The 20,468-nt window shown below is 32.4% G+C and overlaps 1 protein-coding gene across 2 annotated transcripts; it reads right to left on the bottom strand.

Annotated features, from left to right (window-relative positions):
- Positions 1–4,615: 4,615 nt before the first annotated feature.
- On the bottom strand, positions 4,616–16,138 carry LOC141676129 (TNF receptor-associated factor homolog 1a-like). Of its 2 annotated transcripts, none has more exons than XM_074482092.1 (13): positions 15,940–16,138; positions 15,167–15,378; positions 13,401–13,512; positions 12,779–12,867; positions 12,615–12,686; positions 12,394–12,523; positions 10,964–11,122; positions 10,072–10,420; positions 9,244–9,356; positions 8,460–8,607; positions 7,213–7,661; positions 6,951–7,137; positions 4,616–6,287 (listed from the first exon to the last, which is right to left on the bottom strand). In XM_074482092.1, the coding sequence occupies exons 2-13, from the start codon at positions 15,345–15,347 to the stop codon at positions 4,821–4,823; spliced, it is 3,456 nt and encodes a 1,151-aa protein (XP_074338193.1). In that variant the 5' UTR covers positions 15,348–15,378; positions 15,940–16,138; the 3' UTR covers positions 4,616–4,820. The 2 variants fall into 2 exon arrangements, with proteins under 2 accessions (XP_074338193.1, XP_074338194.1); XM_074482093.1 differs by having other exon boundaries at positions 12,618–12,686.
- Between the last annotated feature and the right edge of the window lie 4,330 nt (positions 16,139–20,468).

Here is a 20,468-nt window from a genome sequence, read left to right as displayed (position 1 = left end):
TGGGCTTAGGTGTCCACGTGCGAGGTGGGCTCAGGTGACTTTATGCGAGATGGGCTTAGGTGTCCACATGCGAGGTGGACTCATGTGGCAGTATTCGAGCTGGGCTCGGTTGCCCACACGCGGGCTGGGCCCATAAGCCCACATTTTATAAAAACAGAGGTAACAATGTATTTATTGATTAAAAATGAAAGCGGTGCGGGCCGAGGCCGCCAGATTTCGATATGGAAAGTAACTCATAGATGATTGAGTTGCTCGTAGATTTCGGGGCCGACACGGGGTGTTCCTACAGTCAAGGGAAGGATTGCGGAGATGCCGCGAAATTGTAGGAAGCGTGTGGAGCCGGTTGAGATTTACGTGACTAATTGGCTGAAGGTCTGACTCTATCATGGGATTGGGCTGCACGGGCTGAAGAGTCTTAACCCTAGCCTATGTGACTTGTTTCCCAAGAATTACGTAAGACTTGATCTCTATAAATAGGGTACGTAAGCACTTGTATGGTCATGAGTCGAAACTTGATAAATAATAACAAACCCTATTCTTTCTTGAGAAGTCAACATACAAGCTCAGCTACCACCATACATAACTTTCCTCCGCCTTTAAATACCGTCCTTGATCCTTGTCCCACCCATTAACCTCCACAACACTGTTATACGAAATTCTCCCTATAACATATTCTAATCATTTCGAAATTCTGATTCCGACACCTGTTAATCAAAGTTTAGTTACAAGTGTACTACAAAGCAAACAATCTTTATTAAGAAATCTTCTGTATATCAAAAAATCAAAACTATGATATTGTTCAACCCTTCAAATATTGCATAGTGAAAGTTCCTTACTTGTTCCACGAGAATTTCATACATTACGAGACTTGAGAGTAGACAGCACTTCCTATGACTAAAGAACCCAAATGCATGTATATGCTTTGACCTTTTCTCTTCTAAGATGTTGAAGTCTTACACTATTCAGATATTACTGAGTTGGCAGATCAATCCTGTAGAGCAAGTTAGATAGACATGTAAATATTCAAACTAACTAACATACGGAGAGCAGAAAATCAAGATAAAGATTTCACACAGTTTGTGTCTATGCATCATTATTAATTATCATTTTTTAATTGGTTAAAAAACGAGTCGAATCTAATCCTTTTTTCGCGATCACAAAATAGACGGGGATAAAATAATTTTTCACCAAATTTTTGAGTTTAACAAAGACTTCAAGTAAATGTTTTAATAATTTTTGATTAAAACATGATTTTATACATAGAATGGCTTACAAAAATTTTCGTTTTAGCCGCGATTTTTCAGTCTAGGTTAGAGCATCTCCGATCCTTACAAACCCTTAGCTAAAAATATAAGTGACATTCCATAAATATCAATTATGAAGATTTTGTATAAAAGTATGCACTTGAATGGACATTCCTATTAGCTAAAAATATAGGGCATGTTTGGCACGCTACTTATAAGCCACTTATGGCTTATAAACCCTTAACAGCTTATCGACGAGTGTTTGTCAACCCAACTTATAAGCTGAATTTACAACTTATAAGCTGATAAGTTGAAAGTTGGCAGTGACGTACTTTTTTCCAACTTATTTTCATTTTTTCATTTTTTTCTAAAGTTTTGATTTTAAAATATAAATTTTTAAATATTTTCTAATTTAAGATTCATGAACTAAGATAATTATATTTAATAATTATTTGTTTTAATTCATTTAAGTAAAAAAAATTCTGACTTATAAGTAAATTTATCCAAACACTTATAGAACTTATAAGTATTTATCAACTTATCACTTATTTCGCACTTAATCATTTTAAATCATAAGTTACTTATTTTAAGATTTCCCAAACGGGCACATAGTCAACCTCCTGACGTTGGCCATATTTGTTGAACCTCTACCGACCTGTAGCCGAATGAATGACACATCATATGTTAACATATCAAAATATAATATTCTATAACAACTTGAATACTATTTTCAAAATATAGTTATTCATTATAGCCAACTCCATTGAAGGGAAATTAGAGAAATTTCTTACCGATTCAGTAAATTTTAGATAATCAGTATTTCACATTACTTAGCCAATCATTTTAGCTAATAAGCATTGAAGATGCTCTTAGCTCCGTTCCGCGGGACCTGACAACACCCGGTATACCTTACCGAGTAGCCGTTTGTTAGTTGAACTCATTATATCTCGGCTGTTACATCTCCAAGTCACTTGATTTTCTTAATAACAAAAATCGGAAAATTAATCATTATTATATTAATTGATAGCTTGAGACACAAGCGTGTACGTTCTCACAACAACGCGTAATATTTTAAATGTAATAAGTCTTTAACCAGTAAATCAAACTTCAAGTTCTTTAAATATTCAACCTGCGAGATTCTTCAACATTCAATATTTAGGAATGCCAAAGTCATCGGCAAAAACTTGAATAATTTCCGTGTTTGACAAACAATGAGAACAATTAATTACTCCCTCCGTTCAACTGAATTCTTTATATATTTTTTTCTCATGTTTTTTACGCATTTTAATACTACGATAAAATACAGTTCTATAATTTTTTTTTTAGAATTTTTTTTTTGTATAAAAATTTAAACATTATATTTTTATTTAAAAGAAAAAAATATTTAAAATTATTTAAGAAATCATGTTTTACGGGACTTAAAATACGTGTCAATTCTCCGTCCCCCGATGTAAACAAGCGGTGCGACCGAGGGAGTAACAAATTCAAGTCCAAAAGATGCTATAAATAAGTAGCACAAGATCCTACTTTCCCATCCATTCTACTGTTCTACTTCATTCAAAATCTTTATTAAAATCCTCTTTCTATAACATCATATACACAAAAATGAAGAGTTTTTTCGGAAACCACTTGAAAACTACAAGCATTCTTTCAATTATGCTCATCATGTTACATATTAACAGTTCAATAATAGGAGGAAATGCCATGAGGCCTCTGAGTGAATACAAGGAATGGCTCAGAGGGTTTGAGGCTCCGTTGCTGCTCGAATCGCTGCCACGAGGTCCGGTGCCACCGTCGACCAGTTCCCCGTGCACTTACATTCCCGGTGGGGGCAGCACCGGAGATTGCCCCTAGGAGAAGTTGATGTGAACTCTGAATCTTCAGCTAGCCTGCAGCTAGCTGAAGATTCATGTTTTTTAATTGTCATTTTTTTATTTGTTTCGATGATTCGGAACAAATCAAAAATATATTTTGTAGTCATGCATTATACAATTTATTTATTTATTTATTATTTTTTGCTTCCTAAGTTGCAGGATTTAGAGTAGCAGATTACTTGAATAATGTAAAGGGAAGCCATGCATGTAATAATATTACTATGTGCTAATTTGTGTAATTATACATATGATTCTGTATGAATAAAATTCAGTTTGCATATTCCTCAGTTCGCATCCAACATCGGTATAATCGGTGTTCTAAAAATCGTCTAATTTTTTTTTCCCAAAAAAATCGTCTAAAAATTGGTTGATTCTGAAAAATACTCAAATTAGTACTCGGAAATAAAATACAAATCAATTCGAATTTAAGCAAGCACGCTCCGAATTTTATAACAGAACATCGACAAACATATATGCTATTTAAACATCTAAATGAGAAAATAAACAATTTTTAATATTAATAACAGAATACTATAATTTCATTTTTTACAATTTTTTTTTAAATGTGTAAATATTTTTTTAAACCGGGAATGGATATTTACAAATGTGCATACAAGAAATTCATCTAAAAATTTACTGGCATCTTTAAATGAAAATTCACAAGATAAAGTATGAAGTATGATCATAAGAAAGATTTTTAGGCATTTGTTATATCAACACATACGTACTCTTAAGTCTTTACTAAACTCTTGAGTCTTTACTAAAAATTTATGCATTATTATTTTGCCATGTTTAGAGTAGCTATAGTCACTATTGTCCTTTAAATCTCTTGATTGATTATGCTTTAATGACAAACTGGTCAGATGAGAAGTGTTTAATTAATTCAATGAACGAAGATTTTTACAGCATAGTTAAGTTTTATGTGAAGAAAATTACGGGTCAAGGTATTATCTCACTTATTTTTATTTTTTATGTACTTTTGTGCATCATTGTATATCACCTTATACCTAAAATACACATATTTGTGCACACACAAATAGAAGATCAAACCGAGGGTCTTTTGTGTAAAAAATCCTTAATATACCCAATTTTATGCGATATATACTCGATACGGTTGATAAAGTGAGAGAAGCTAGCAACAAACTTACTTTGGCACCAAATTATTTCTAAACAGTTTTTAAAGGAAAAAGTTATTTCCAAAGTTGTTTTTTAATTTTCAGAGCAACATTAGTTTGAAATGACAAAACTTCCCTTCCTGCATTTACAATTAAAGCCCTGAAAATATGAATATAAGGGTAATTTGGTATTTTCGCAATTTTTTTGCTCCGGAAACAAAAAAGAGCTCTGGAAATAACATTTCCCTTTTTAAACGATGCAAACTACTACGAGGCTAATGATATCACATTCCCACAGTTAAAAAGACCTCGTCTTCTCCATTAGCCCTAGTGATCGGAACTAATTTTTGCCAAGAGCATCAAAGAAAAACAAAAACCAAAATAACCTAAAGTATCCATTTGTATATTTGCTAGCAAAAGAAAGAAAATCAAAATCATCCTTTACATAATGGTTCCATGTAAAGAGGTCGCAGCCCCAGCTCCAAATCTAAACCAACACTTTTTCCTCCGAATTACATTATTTATATTCATTAAACCGGAGTTATAAGTCTACTTCGTTATGACGAGCTCTAATACAGTTAAGTTTATCAATGTCCCCTAGAGGGCCGGAATACATTATAACCATTAGCACCACATACCAAGTTAGAATACTCTGGAATATGATACGAGAAATTGCCATTCCCTGAACTTCTCATGCTTGGATAAGATAGATCAGGATTGCCAGCCTGCCACTGGTTTGGTATCAAACCATCGGTTCCATTCTGATATGGTTGTAGATTAGCTTGGTGAATCCAATTTGAGTCAAAATGATCAGAAGCAAAGTTGTAACTATGATAATATTCGTCATCATGGTAACTCTGAGTTTGCTCAAATATGGAGGAGCTGGAAGACCCAAAATCACCAGAAAGGCCAATATCACCAGGGAAAGTGTACCCCTGCTGGTTCAGATGATGAGGCCCGTTGCTTAAAGTCTGAAAGCCTGAACTTGTGGTTGCAGGCATGAAAATCCCATTTTCGTCATCAAGCAAGTTGTTAATGATGTCTAGATGTGGAAAATCATCACAAGATGCACCAGGAATCGGGCGCCTTGATGTAACAGCGGGAATTCCGAAAGGAAGCTGATCTTGAGATCTACATTGTACGGACCTGGCCATATCAAAGTTTTGAAAGTCATTGTGCACAGAACAATCGCTATTTACGCTTCTAGTATCCTGTTGATGGTTTTCCATCCATCGAGGCACATTCTGTATTGGATGACTGCAATCACTTCTGCTGCTGTCCATTCTATGGCTCTCCATCCAGTGAGGCACATTTTGCAGTATATCATGACTTACCATTCCGAATTGAAGGTCTGATCTGATTGGTGTAGATATCATAGCAGGATGCAAGTAAGTGTGCACCGAATTTTTTTCTGAATTTGACGAATGGGTGAGAGTGCTACCTGTTGAACTTGCAGTATATTGGCTTCCCATCATAGCATTGCGATACGACTGAGGTACATGACTAGTGGTTGCAGGTGATTGATCACGGTTCAATCGGCCTGCTGCACTCACTGAACGGGACAGGGACTGTGCTGTTTGGACCATAGGAACAACAGGTGTGCATACCTCGGTCGCTGGAATTAAGGGTGCACTTAAAGGCCTTAAAATGGCTGGTTGGGTTGCTGTGGGCTTCTCACTTTTTACTGGAACCCGCTGGGCTATGTGCTTTTCAGTTGTGCCTGACGGTTTCTCAAATTTTGACCTGTCAGATGAGAAAGGAACTTGCTGAGAGATTGGATTCTCAGTAACCTTTGGCATTGCACGTTGAGATGGAATTGCTGGAATGGCCATTTTATCAGTCTTTTGATCTCTAAGAGAAGATTGTTTACTCATCAACACAGTGTCAATGGCAGAAGCAGTCTTCGACTGTAATTTCGAATCAACAGCCGATGACAGATTCTTCAGTGGACGTCTAGAGGAGGATTGGGTTGATGTCGTCTTCAGTTTTATAGGTTTTTCCATACCAACCTCCTCTATAACAGTCGATTTTCTATCCATAACCACAACTTCCTCCTGTCAGGTAAGGTAAAAGGATCACATATTTTGATAAATACGAAAATAATGGAAATTTAAAGTAAAACAAGTCTGCGACTGATTATAAACAAGTAATGACAATTTTGAAAAGCATATAATTATATATTTAATACAAATGATAAACTTGGCAGCTTCAATATCAAATTAATATATACAAGTTGCCTGCTACCTCTCTACTTGGGGAGTACTACAGCCATAAACCTCACAATTTTTATATGTCCTTGATTACTGGATTAAAGTTTATTATCATACACCCATGACTCCAGTGAGGCTTAAAGCCTCAACCTCTTGTAACCAAGAAAAGAGCGGTATCAACTAGACTAAAATGGTACGTGATAATTTTCATGCAGGAATGTTGTGTTCTTTGACATCTGGCTCAGCCCTAAGAACTTGTTCGAAACTACAAGAAAACGTTTATAGCATATTTGGGTCATATGACTTTATATCTAAGTGATATGGGTACTTCGACCAAAAAATTCAATGCTATGATACAATTATTTAGAAATGAGCCAACCAGAACTCATTCCAGTTCTGATATCAAAATTTACAGCATCTTACAATGGTGTGTAAAAGACAGCATTTATTACTGGGACATAGATTAAAATTTTAAGCTCAAAAGGGATGTATGATGTATTATCTCACCTTCTTTGCCACCTGCACAGTCCGATGCTGTAATAAATTTGAGACAGCCTTCTCTGGTTCAGCTACTTTGCAAATTCCTGCTGAATCAATTACCTGCCCCACGTCAGAAGAAACATCTGATAGCTGGATATTAGTGTCATTTACTTGTCCATTTGCTCTAACAGCTTTAACCCTCTGATTTTTTCCTCTGAAAATATTAAAGACAACAGTTTAAGTGAAGCTGTAGCTACAATTGACACAACAATAGAGAGAAAATTACTACCTAGACAATGATTTTTGTTTTTTTTGTTTTACAAGTGAGCTTCCATTACTAGGCCCATTAGCTATTACTGATGGGAGTAAGTCTGTTGAGCTAGTGGATGAACTATCATCTATTACTGGACATTTTCTTTCTTCAATTTGAACAGATGAAATACCACTGATCCCACTGCTATTGGCTACTGTGATAGGATTAAGTTCTGAGGTGTCAGTATCCCAATTGACGGGGCTAGATTCTCTATGTTCAGAATTGGCCTGCGGTAATTCAAGAGAACAATCTATTGAATCTGACACATCAGAAACATCTTCAAATCGATGGGGTTTGCTAACAGGTTCTGCATCCACAACTAATAAGTCATTTGTTATACTTTCTAGATTGTCCCCTAGGACAGTATCAGGCTTTTCATATCTTCCTTTGTCCTTGACCTTGCGACTATTTTTCTTTTGCTTTCCCTGTTTGCAATCAAAAAGAAAAGAAATAGATGAGATGCACTCTTTTCCATTTATAGCACATGAAGTATCTCAGAAAAATATGAAAGTGAAGTACAGGAATCGGATTGTGCATATAATCACCATGTCCTGTCCATCAACGTAGATCAGTACCAAGGCAGGAGAATGTGGGAAAACATAACAATGAAATTTACATTATCAAGCGTATTCAGATCTCAAAGATCACAACTTTAATTCAAATTGAAGATAATGGTTTATCAGTTATATCTTATAACCTACAACGTTACTTTCATGAGTGTTTAAAATTAAAAAAAAAACATGAAAATTATACGTGACGTAATGGCCAAGGCAGATATTATTCACAGAAGACGAGGAAACATCAACACAGAAGTGTAGTCAGTTCCTGCTTTCTGTTGGAATCGTGCATCATGATGTCTTAAAAAGCTATTGCTATACAACCGAGAACAAAAAAAATTAGTTAGATGAAACCATGTAATTAGAGAGACAAACACGCCAATATTACTAGTGATACAGAGTACAAACATGCCTATTATGAAAGTAGGTGTTTAACGTTTTCTCCTAGATCTTGGCTATTCCAAAAGGCAGACTGAAATAATACCAAATTGCACAGCAGTAAGAGGGGAACACATGACCATAACACAAACACAACATATGTAGCATTTAGCAAAGGCAGCTATACCTTATACATAAACTGTATTACCTTAATCTACTTGTATATTAAGAAAAAAATATCTTATATATGAAAATCTACTTTATTTGACCATGCAAGTACTGTCTAACCTGCTTTTTTTTCGATTTTTTTTCCTTATCAGCTGTACCGCGTCTCATTTTCTGCTGACTTTCAGCTAACCAGGCTGCCTCCTCTTCACGAATGAGCTCCTCTTGTCTCTTCAAAGCAACAGCCTCCTGGTACGCAACTTCAATCTTACTGTTGCAACAATAGAGAGATTTATGAAACCGAAACATGAAGGCAACAACTCGGTGTTACTAATCAAACATCAAAAAGAATAAAAAAATAAAAAACGGATCAGAATGACACGATTATATTGAATGATGATGATTTAGTCAAATGATAGTAAGTCAGTTTCTTTGGATGATGAAATGATAATTTAGCAATTAGAAGCAACATTTGGATGGTGCGCAGTGTCTCTGTGTGTAGGTTCACATCCCACATATGTAGAAGCTTGGACACATGTAGAAGCTTGGAGTATCCCATTGATATTTAAATTTCATTGTGATGATATTCAGGATAATCCAAACTTATAGCGGTCATAAAAGCAATTTGGCTAGTTTTGTATAACTTATCTTGAAAGTAGCAAAACAAATGCACCATACCATCAACTACTTTATTGGGACAATATTTCCCAGCTGTTCACTATGAACTATTTTAACAAGCCAACAAAATTTACAATTCTCAAAGCAAAAACCCTTTCTTCCTTGGGAGCAGTGGATAGCTGTGCAAGAAAATTTGAAATTGGAAAAAGGAAATTGACACTCTTGGCAGAAAACTTAAACGCAAGATGATAAATTTATAAGCAATGACTCATTAAAAATTTACAAGTACCTGAAAATATGTGCTAGGACAAATATTTCAATTGTCCAACGACCAAGTTCAGTAAGACGCCTTTCATCACGCTCAATGGAATCTTTGGAGAAGTCTTCCCCATAACCACCATCCTACGACATAAGAGTAAAAAAAATTAGAAGGGGGGGGGTCACACTTCTTGTTCTTAAATTGGAATCGCTTAAAAACTGGTAATGGTTTTCATAAGAAGAGAAAAAATAAATCAAAATAGAGGAATATATATATATATGGCATTGCAAAAAAGAAGGGAGAAGTACAAAAAAATTAGAATAACACTAACAAATAGGTAACCTTTACGGGAGATGTCGACGGGACTGATAGTAAGTAGGTGTCAACAGTTTTACGGTATTCATTATTCAGAAGCTCTAGGTTGACCGAAGTGTTATTATCAATTTATCATGGCACCTAAACCCCCCAAGTACAACCACCTTATGTTTAGTTCAGCATTATGTATAGGGATAAAAAATAAGTTGTAGAAAGTGCACGGGAATACGGAACATAAGCAGGCTCTGGGAAAGGTCCCGATGTATGCATCTTTACCCTTATTTTTTATAGACGCTGTACCAAGGTTTGAACCCGTCAATTAGATTTTTGAACATCATGTTGCCAGGCACGGCCTTCATCTTATATATTGGAATATAATATGTAATGAAATTGTGATTGTTCTATTTTTTATATGAAGAATATCAATCAATTAGATAATCTTACAAGAAAACAGGCCATATATCAGAATCACTTGTATAATTACTGGAAACGGCAAAATTTTAATGTAAAAGAAAATATCTAAAATTTAGTTGGATATCATACCTTCGTGCGGTTCTGGGGACCTTTCTCATCTTTCGGTGGCAATGGTTCAACAGCAGCCCTCGTAAGTAGCAGCAAGACATCGTCCACCAAAATAAATGTGTCTTTCTCCACGCGAACAATTTGAAATGGTTGTTCTTCAATATCTAGATATTCTCCCTCAGCTTTCTTGCTCTTAGTTTGACCTTGGAGGGCTTTCAGCCCACTGTGCAAGGAATCCATGACTAAAGTAGATGTGACTTCCTTTTCTATAAAGAAATGTTTCACAACTACTTTGAGAACTGATTCTTTTTTCTCTCCAGACATGCGACGCCTAGCATTTGGATCAAGTCCAAGCCAAAAAGCACAGAAGCTGAAAGAATTGATATTAGTATGCAAAAGATGAAGACGTGTACTCTGAAAGGAGTATAATGCAAATAGTTGAGTTTTAGACATTTAGTTATGTCATCTATTCATTTTTACAGCGTAATTCTAGAACAGAGGATGTGTTGCATTACATAGGCAGGTCATACTGACAGTTTTAAAAACAAGAAACATTACGATAATCCCTTTATATAGCAGCAGCCTGCAGATTAATATATCCCATTTTGTTCAAACCTTTTGCATCTATGTTGTGCCATAAAGCGATAGGACACATCCTTCATAATAAAACTCCACAAGATTTTACTATGGTGGTTGTATTGTTTTAAATCTAAAATAAATTTACAGTGAAATGGTTTATGGTCTGAATTCCGCATAAGAGTGTGGTTGTCATGTTTATGTTGTCCTCCAAGTTCCATCCAAAAAAATGTTTTTACTATCTGCTTCTTATACAAAAAAAATCAACAGCAAAGTACCGATGTGTATTTCATACCAAGTGCATGGTCAACAAGACGTAAGAATTGACATTGTTTACCTTGACCATCGAGCTTTATCCTCTATTAATCTTATAAGTTTGCATCTTCTCTCATCCACAAAATGGCGGCAAATTTGCTCTACATTTGTCAGATATACGCGAACAAGTTCTCTCCTATATTGGCGATCAAGGCACCGAAAGGGACGATCTGCTCTTTCCCTATAAACAAATAGATTCAGTCAACATCAAATATCACAAGAATAGTTTTGTCTAGGTAAATCAATCGGATTTTATACTTTTAAAATCAATCAGGAAATAGAGTACTATTTGTCATATATCCAAGACTGGTTCGTGATGTAAAGAATAAAAGGAAAAAAAGAAAAATAACAACAGAGGATAATATAAAGGATTAAAAACTCGTAAACTTAATCAACTGGTTCCATCTCTTTCTGCTTCTTCATTTATAATGCTGCTTTGTTTAGGCACGTGAATTAGTAACATCATAGATCTGGTCTTCTGAGTAAATTAAACTCAAAAATACCAAAAAAGTAGTACATAGACAAATAAAAGTAAAAAATATTTAAGGACAAAAAGGCCTGTCGTTAGTTATTAATCCCTGCCATGCATTTGTTTACAAAAGAATTTATTCCCAAATTTCAATAAAAGGAATATTATACCTACTTATTATCGATAACTGACATTTTTTAGTTTTTAACAAAAATTATCACCACGCATTTTGAACCCACAAAATCATGAACAATGCCTATTGCTTGCTTATACCAAGGAATACATAATACTCAATGTGGGCAAATGAAAAAACCATCAGCATACACTCCATAATAAAGAGACTTAAAAGGAAAATTCAGTGGAGACACATATTGATTTCAACCGAGTTTTATCACATAAATCAATGAGAAAAAGAAATGGTAAACTAAAAAATATGGTCGCATTCAACCTAAAATATAATTACTATTACAAGTTTAACTGAGGTTAGATATTAACAGGTGATATGCCTCAACAAAGTGTGCTTAAAAATGATATAAACAATTAGTACATTAATTTATTTCACATTTTGGTTTCAGTTTGATACTATTGCGAAAAACATCACCTCATTCATATACATAATTAAATATAACTACTATTTCTGTCCTGAGCTCAGTAGCATAAATATGGTTAAGCATAAATTAGAGGTTAGTTACTACTATTTAACAAGTTTGTAATAGAACAGGGGACCAAAATGTAAGAGAAGAATAGAGAAGACTTTTAATAATAACAAAAAAATGTAGGATATAGTTAAGTTGAAAGATATATTACTTTGCAAGGCAAAGAGAAAATCTTTTGGCAGAACTAATATTGGATGAAGTTCAAATTTCAAAATGCTGAAGCATGCAATAGATGTAATATTTGATAGAATATTTATATAATGCATCTGCAATGCAACAAGCCAGCATACAGGTCATAAAGACATGTAGGGATGATAAGTATCAGACCTAATTACTTGGACCTGCGCCTTAATAATGAGAGTGTCGGCATCGACAAACCCATCCAAAACTTTTGACAGCTCCATAAATTTTTTCCATCCCCAATCATGCTCCTTCTTCCAAAACCGATGTAATGTATCTGAAAATAGTAACAAAGTGTAAGCAGTTAATATGAAAAAAAGAAGAAGTAAATCTGGTTACCACTGAAGAATATCTAGACAAGCACGAACTACCCGAATACTTAGATTTCTTTGGATCTTTATTCACAACTGCAATTGTAAACTGCGCAAAATGGCTCCATCCTGTTTTAATAAAGTTAGAGACCATAATTAGTATGTAAGGCATAAAAACAATATCAAAGCAACTACAAGGACACTCTATCCTGTCATTTTACCTGGAAGAAGCTTGTCATGATTGGCAACACAAAGAAACAAAGAGAGATGATTGCAGACATCACAGCCTTGGGGGTAAATCAAGATGTACCTGCCAAAACAAATAGCGATTAAATTATTTTTTCAACAAGATTTACTACACCAATGTCCTAAAGCATTCCAAATAACTTCTATTATCTGAAGTTGACATCAATTGTAACAAAAATAAAATCTTCAGCATGCTGCATGAGTCGTGTAACATATACCACCAGAGTCAGAAAAGAGCAAAAGATTTATTGTTATTCAATAACATAAAGTATTATAGAGGGCCATAATCTCTCTCTCTCACTCTCTCTCTCTCTACGTAAGTCCTACCTAATATTTCCGGAGGTCTTCTAATTTCCCTCAAAATTACTCATCTCTTCTTCACTACATTCAGTTAGAAACCTCATTTCATACAGTCCAGTAAGAGAGTTAACCTATATTCTATATGTGTATTCCTTCAAAACATCTACACCAATGCACAATAGAATTTGTTTTATGTATTGTAAACAATGTGAAGATAACCAATATACAAGATCTTGTTATAAGACTATAAGAGTAGGTAATATTTCTATAAATATAATTTGCTATGACAAAGCCTACCATTTGTAGCCGCCAACCTCAAATGCATTGCTACGAAGCTCCCTCTTGTTGATTTGAGAAAACTTATCTATCTTCCATGTATACCTCCCATATAATTCAGAAGGTTTTTGGCCTGCAATGCAGTAAAGGAACTCATAACTGACGCCATGCAGTAAAGGAACTCATAACTGACCATGACAAATATATTACAGAATTTGGACCAGAATATAGCAATAACAAAGGCAATCATACTAATTTAAGGAATGTGCTTTCAAGTTGTGCTTAAAGGTCAATTTAAGCTGTCTGTATAAGATTAATCGTATATCATGCTTTAAACAAACTATCTTGTGTAAAGATGACCTGCAGACCATCATAGAAAAATCTATCTAGGGTTGATATTTAGCCGATTAGGATTTCAGTATCATTAAATTTATGTAAAACCTAAATGGTCTTTCCAATCCAAAAAGGAACACAAAGTTACATATATTGAAAAGATTGGAACCGAAGTTCAATTAGTCCATCATTGAATAATAATACAAATAGTCTAACTTAAATTATTAGTAATACAAATAGTCTAACTTAAATTATTAGTTTTTCAAAACAATAATATATTTATATTAAAAAGGGAGCTATATTCACAGTAACAACTAATTAAATGACTATGAGAGATTCTAAAATCTATAGAATATGAAGAAAAGGAAAACCCATAAGTTTAAGAAAAATTATTTTGCTTTAAAAGTCTAGAATATATTTTATAAAAGTTTAAAACATATAGGGGCGATGTTGCTATTGCAAGATACTTGTTCATCCATATACAGATGAAAGTTTAATTAAAGGACTGCTAACAAAGTACGACGGTAACAAAAACAAATTTAGAAGTGAAATTTGTTATCAATTTGCTTTGAACACACAAAAGAAAGCTTGTACAGTTTTAAGAGTTTCGAGAAAATTGAGAAACCGAATAACATCTGGCTTATATGGTCCTGGAGGATATGCTTGGATTTAGTGGCCCATAAATAAAACTTCATTTGGCAAAATAACAGTAAAGAACTTACTGGAAAGTCGAATTCACTCAAAAAAGGAAAAATTTCTGCATAAAAGCAGGAAGTACTAAACTGGTATTCAGTATGTGATGCAGGAAATATTGGAATAATGATTCTATCTACTAAAACATTTGTAGATAAAAAGAGACAACTGTTTAAGAGTTTCTTCTAACATCAAGTACACGTGTTATGCAAGATTCTTATGATTCAGTGCAACATATGGCATTCAAATATGTAAGCATAAGAATGCATACTTTAATGTGAAATAATTAATCCAATCTTGTTGGCATCTATATTTGCAGAATTTTCGAGGTTCCACAACATTAGGCAATAAAGTATATATTTGCAAACGTTTACGTACACGGACCAGTTCTATCTTGTCAGTATCTGTTAACCTAAGCATAGAAAGTAAAGTACTTTCTAGGGGCTATTCGACCAATGGAACTTATTTCCTATGATCATAATAATATTGCCCTAAAACATATAAATTAAAACATGCAAGCTTCTCAAATATATAGTATATTCACAGCCATTATCTTAAATAAAACAACATAATACAAATATAGAAATATTTTATTGGCTGGCTTTAGTGCCTAATGGAATTATACGATGCTCATACTTTATAGAAACTAATGATTCACCAGAATCAGTGCCCAGATTCCAGAGTGCAGTCAAAAACCTATAACATAAAAGAAAGAAAAGATCACGAACTAAGTATTGCTAAAGTAGACAAATTTGACGTACCATAGTCATCATTATCATCAGTGTCCCAATAAGGAGGTGAAGTCGAAGTTAGTCCATTTTCCACTTGCTCAGAAGACCTCCACTCAGCCAATGCTTCACTTGATTGGCACCGCTGCTGCCCACTCGATAATTCCTGGACCGAGCTTCCACCTCCGGATTCTTCACTTGCAGTCCCAGCCATTGCCACTCAAACGCCCCCAGAATAACCACTCCTACAAAACACAACATCAACACATCAAAAATAAATCCAATAAACCGAATTTCCATAACAAACACATAAATTCAACAAACCAAACAACATTATCTCAATCCCCATCAAACACATATCTTTAAAAAACTACCTTTTTAATCTCTACACAATTTCCCAATTCTCGAAAACAACAAATTCAAAGTTCATAACAAACACATCAAACAATACTAACTAATTAATCATCATTCATCACCAACAATCACAATCACAAACACCAACAAACACTAATCCCAAATTTACCAATCAAACTACCCACAATTCAACCAATCACATTAATTCAAAAAACACAAAAACTCACTTCTAAAATCAAACACAAAAACAAAAAAACCCTTTTCATCAAATTCAATTCCAAACAAAACCCATATCACAAAAATCACAACAATCCAATCAAACCACTCAATCACACTACAAAAACACAAAAAACCAACAAAAAATCACAATTAAAACTAAAACTAAAACCCCACAAAACATACAATAAATTCAACACAATTCAACAAAAAACAGATCGAATTAGACCACTAACCTGAACCAAAGAAGAGAGATTTGGATTGAAGCAGAAGTAGCTTAGCAGAAGCTGATATAAAATTATATGTATAATGCAAATTAAAGCTTTATATAATGTAAATTAATTAATTATATGTATATATAAGTCTGTGTGTATGTATTGTATGCGTTTATATAAGGATGTTTGGGGAGTTCATGTACATCTAAGAACAGCTCGAGCGGATATGTACTAATACTAAACTCGAGACATCCGAGAATTAATTAGTTTCCTGTTTTTTTAAAGAAAATTACCAAATTTTTCTTTTTTTTTAAAGTTCGTTTTTTGACATTACCATGTTTTAAAAAATATTTGCAAAAATACCATAGCAAATAACGGAAGATGTAATATGTTTATGTTTTTTGAAAATTAACTGAGAGAGGTGTATTCAATTAAAATTTTGAAGAATTTTTTTAGATTCTTGAAATTAAGAGATATTCAATTAGGATTAAAAAAAATCTTTTAAAATATGGTGATATTCAATAATGATGAGAAAAAGTCTTTAAAAATCTGAGTGTATTCGATTTAGATTTTAAAAAGTCTACTAAAATGTAGCGATATTCAATTTAGATTTTTAAAAGTCCATCAAAATATGATGGTATTCAAAAGTCTGTGGATTTATTTTATTTGAAAACCTTGTGGATTTTGATGGATTTACTAGTTCATTATTAATTTTTTTGAAATCTATTTAAAATACATGAGATTTTGAAGAATTTCTGAAAATTTCACAAAATGCTAGACTCTGCAAGATTTTTTTTATCAACTCCGTCAAAATCCATGAACAATTAAAATCAACGAAAATCTTTTAAAATCCATGAATTATTATCAATCCTTTAAAATTTTAAATGAGTACACCCCTCTGAATTTTTTTAATTGATTGTGTTCGAGGTTGCGTCTGTTTGTATCAAATTGCAAAATCTATTTTTTTTTACCAAAAAATGATAGAATAGCTTAAAAATGTAATTTTATAAAAGTAGCGATTTATGTTTTGTTTTGAAAATTATTTTAGATATAAGATTGATAATTTGTTGTTTTTTACGTAAAATTGAATTATTAAAAAAAGTAACTATAACTCCCTTGGCAGGTTATATAGTGCCCGTTTGGGAAAATTTTAAATAAGTAACTTATATCTTAAAATTAATAAGTGGCTTAAAAATGATAAATATATAATACTTATAAGTTAGTTAAGTGTTTGGTTAATTTTACTTATAAGCCAGATTTTTTTAACTTAAATGAACTAAAATAAATAATTTTTAAATATAATTATCTTAATTCATGACTTTTAAATTAACTTAATATTTAAAAATATAAATTTAAAAACTAAAATTAATAAAAAAAATTAAAAATCAAAATAAGTTGAGAAAAAGTACGTCGTTAGTAACATTCAACTTATCAGCTTATAAATTATAAAATCAACTTATAAGTTGGGTTGACAAACATTAAGCAATCGAACCAAAAATTTAGATGTTGACAGTTTGGAAATCAAATCAAATTTGAAGTTATAAAATGGAATACAGGAATGTGTGTCAAAAATAATCTCAGAAAAATTCTCTTATTTTTCAGATGTATAATGGGTATTTTTTGTAGAAATTGAAAACAAATTTGATACCGGTACAACTTGTGATAATAGATTTGGTCAAGTTTTTTAGTAGTTTTCTTTCGTGTTTTCATTCCTTTTATTTACCAAAATTTAATTATAATTTTCACAAATATTTATTAATATTATAATCAATTAGAAATTTTGACATCATAATACAGTATTTACAATCAATAAAATAATAAATACTTGAAATATATATATATATAAACTAAAATATTAGTTTATATATTTGTATCATAAGTTAATAAGCAAGTGCAGAAAGAAATGTCCTATAAATTTGCTAAAACCAAATAAAAAAATTCGGCTTCTTCCCCTGCTCTTTCCAAATCCAAAATCGTTTTATTCTCACAATTATCTTCACTTATAATTTAACATATTAAAGAAATTCAATGTTTCTCATGAAATAAATTAAAAGAGCCGTATTCAATTGAGATTTTAAAGAATTTTTTTGGTTTTGAAAATCTTAGGATATTCAATTTGGATTCTAAAAAATCCTTTAAAATTTGATGATATTTAATAAGGATTGAAAAAAATATTTTAAAATTAGGGATATTAAATTTAGATTTTAAAAAGTCAATTAAAATCTGGTGGTATTCAACTTAAATTTTAAAACATACATTAAAATCCAGCGGTATTCAAAAGTCCATAGATTTTTTTGTATTTTATGAAATTGTGAATTTTGATGGATTTGCTAATGTATTTTATGTTTTCAGAAATTTTAGCAAAATTAAAGAGATTTTGATATATTTATAGAAATCACTACTCAAATCAGTAAGACTCTATGAGATTTATTCAACAACTCCGCTAAAACTCGCGCACAATTAAAATCAGCCAAAATAAAAACAATCATTCAAAATAAATGGATTATTATAAATCCTCTAAAATCTGAATTGAATAACCCCTAATAGTCTTGAAATTTTGATCAACTCATAAATTTGAAAACATAAATTTTCTTTTATAATTTAAATAGAGATAACACGTTTGAATTGTATATCACTAATGATTTTCAATCCCCGAAAACTTACACAACCCCCTCTTTTAATGAAATGTAAAATTTTCCATTAAATAATATGTAAGGTTAATTTCTTGGATAATTTTATCTAATTAATGAATTATTTTTAATAAGTTGCTACAATTTTTTTACAAGGAGGCCCAATTTGTTATTATGCCCATGGCTCAAAAAAGATCGGGCCTTGGTTAAGAACCAAAGGCACCAAGCCAGGAAATCCGACACCATTGAACTAGTCTTGAATCCTAATATCCTATAAACCATCCCAAGAATCATATTTCTCTGCTTCAACAACTGCATAAGCAATGGGATACATGCAGTTGTTTGGATCCACCCCACTGTACTCTAAATCTGATCCTTAAAGTGATTTTTAATGTGATATCCATCAAAATTCACCACCTTCCTACAACCTAGTTTAAATCCATGATTAAGGCCTGCTAGACAAATATAAATCCTCTTGAAACAAGTCCATTGAAAGAGATGTGTCCTAAGTCCAATCATGTATGATGATTTAGGAATAACTTTTATGTAATCTGTTTGATTTCATTGATATTAATAAAAGACTTGTTTTGGTTTTATTGTGGACTTTATCTATTTAAGTGTTTAAATAAGATATACCATAGTTTAGAGTAAAGCTTTTTATGGATTATGATGAAATCATAATAATGAGACCTAAAAGATGATAACTCTAAACTTAAATATTTCCTGGTCGTAGGATTACTAACTGGTAATTAGTAATCCGCAAAGATCGGTACATACTATGCTTGCTTCATTATGAAGGATGTCTGTTCTCATAGACATTTGTGTGGTGACACTATAGCTAGTATGTAGGTGCTTAATATAGAATAAGTTCACTGAACATGACTCACACAGCTGAACAACTGATGGAGTTCACTCACATGTCAGCAGTTGTTCACATAGTGATGGTTGTACAAGTATCCTTAGACTTGAGGTCATCATAGTCATCTTGTGTACACTGAACTATGTTTTGGTTTAGTTCTTAGTCTCCAGGGACAATTATAAGGGCTCTACTGGGTATAGAAATTTGTACACGAAGATAGTGTATAATCAATAAAGGATCTACCTTCAAGTGAAGGAAGAGAATGTTCAATTCTGATCCACTTATGCTAGTTCAGGAATCTCTGGCCAGAGTGAATGAAATTAGAAATGAGTTTCTAATTTACATTAAATAGAACTAAGCATAGTGAATGGGAAATCAAATGATTAAATAAGATAGGCTTGACACAAGTTCCATGCCTTGTATTTAATTGTGACATTGCAGGGTAGAAGGAATTGATTGTACGTTAACTACTCACTGAATAGGTTCTTGGTATTCTAAGCAGTGAATTCGTATTATCCGGATAGTCGTGATATGCTGAGAAGTATCCCTCACGATGTAGAATAAATATGATTAATTTATTAATTAATCATATTTAATGAATTAGAGAATCTATATAAATAACGATAAAATAGTTTTATTATTATTTATTTCTACTACCGGCTTAATATTGAACCTACAGGTTCACACCATAAAAGAGAATGATTTAGTGGTGGAGGAATTAATTAATAATGGCTGGTAATTATTTATTTGTGAAATAAATAATTAATTAGCAGATTTAATAATTGATTAAATGAGATTTAATTAATTCTTAATATTATTAATTAAAAATTTAATTTTGGAAATTAAATCAAGTGAGAGAATTATTTTTCTAAAGTGTTTAGAAAAGGGATTAATGATTAAAAGGTGTTTTAATTATTAGTTAATTGGTTAATAAGAATAATCAATTAAAGGGTTAATAATAATAATATTTTATGGAAAATTTTCAGCTGAAAATTTTGCCTATAAATATACTATTATAAACCCTATTTGCGAAAAACCCAAATAATTAACCCTAATTCTAA

The sequence above is a fragment of the Apium graveolens genome, chromosome 1 (genome assembly GCF_009905375.1).
Source record: "Apium graveolens cultivar Ventura chromosome 1, ASM990537v1, whole genome shotgun sequence".
Taxonomy (NCBI): Eukaryota; Viridiplantae; Streptophyta; class Magnoliopsida; order Apiales; family Apiaceae; genus Apium; species Apium graveolens.
This window is presented reverse-complemented; position numbering and strand designations above follow the sequence as displayed.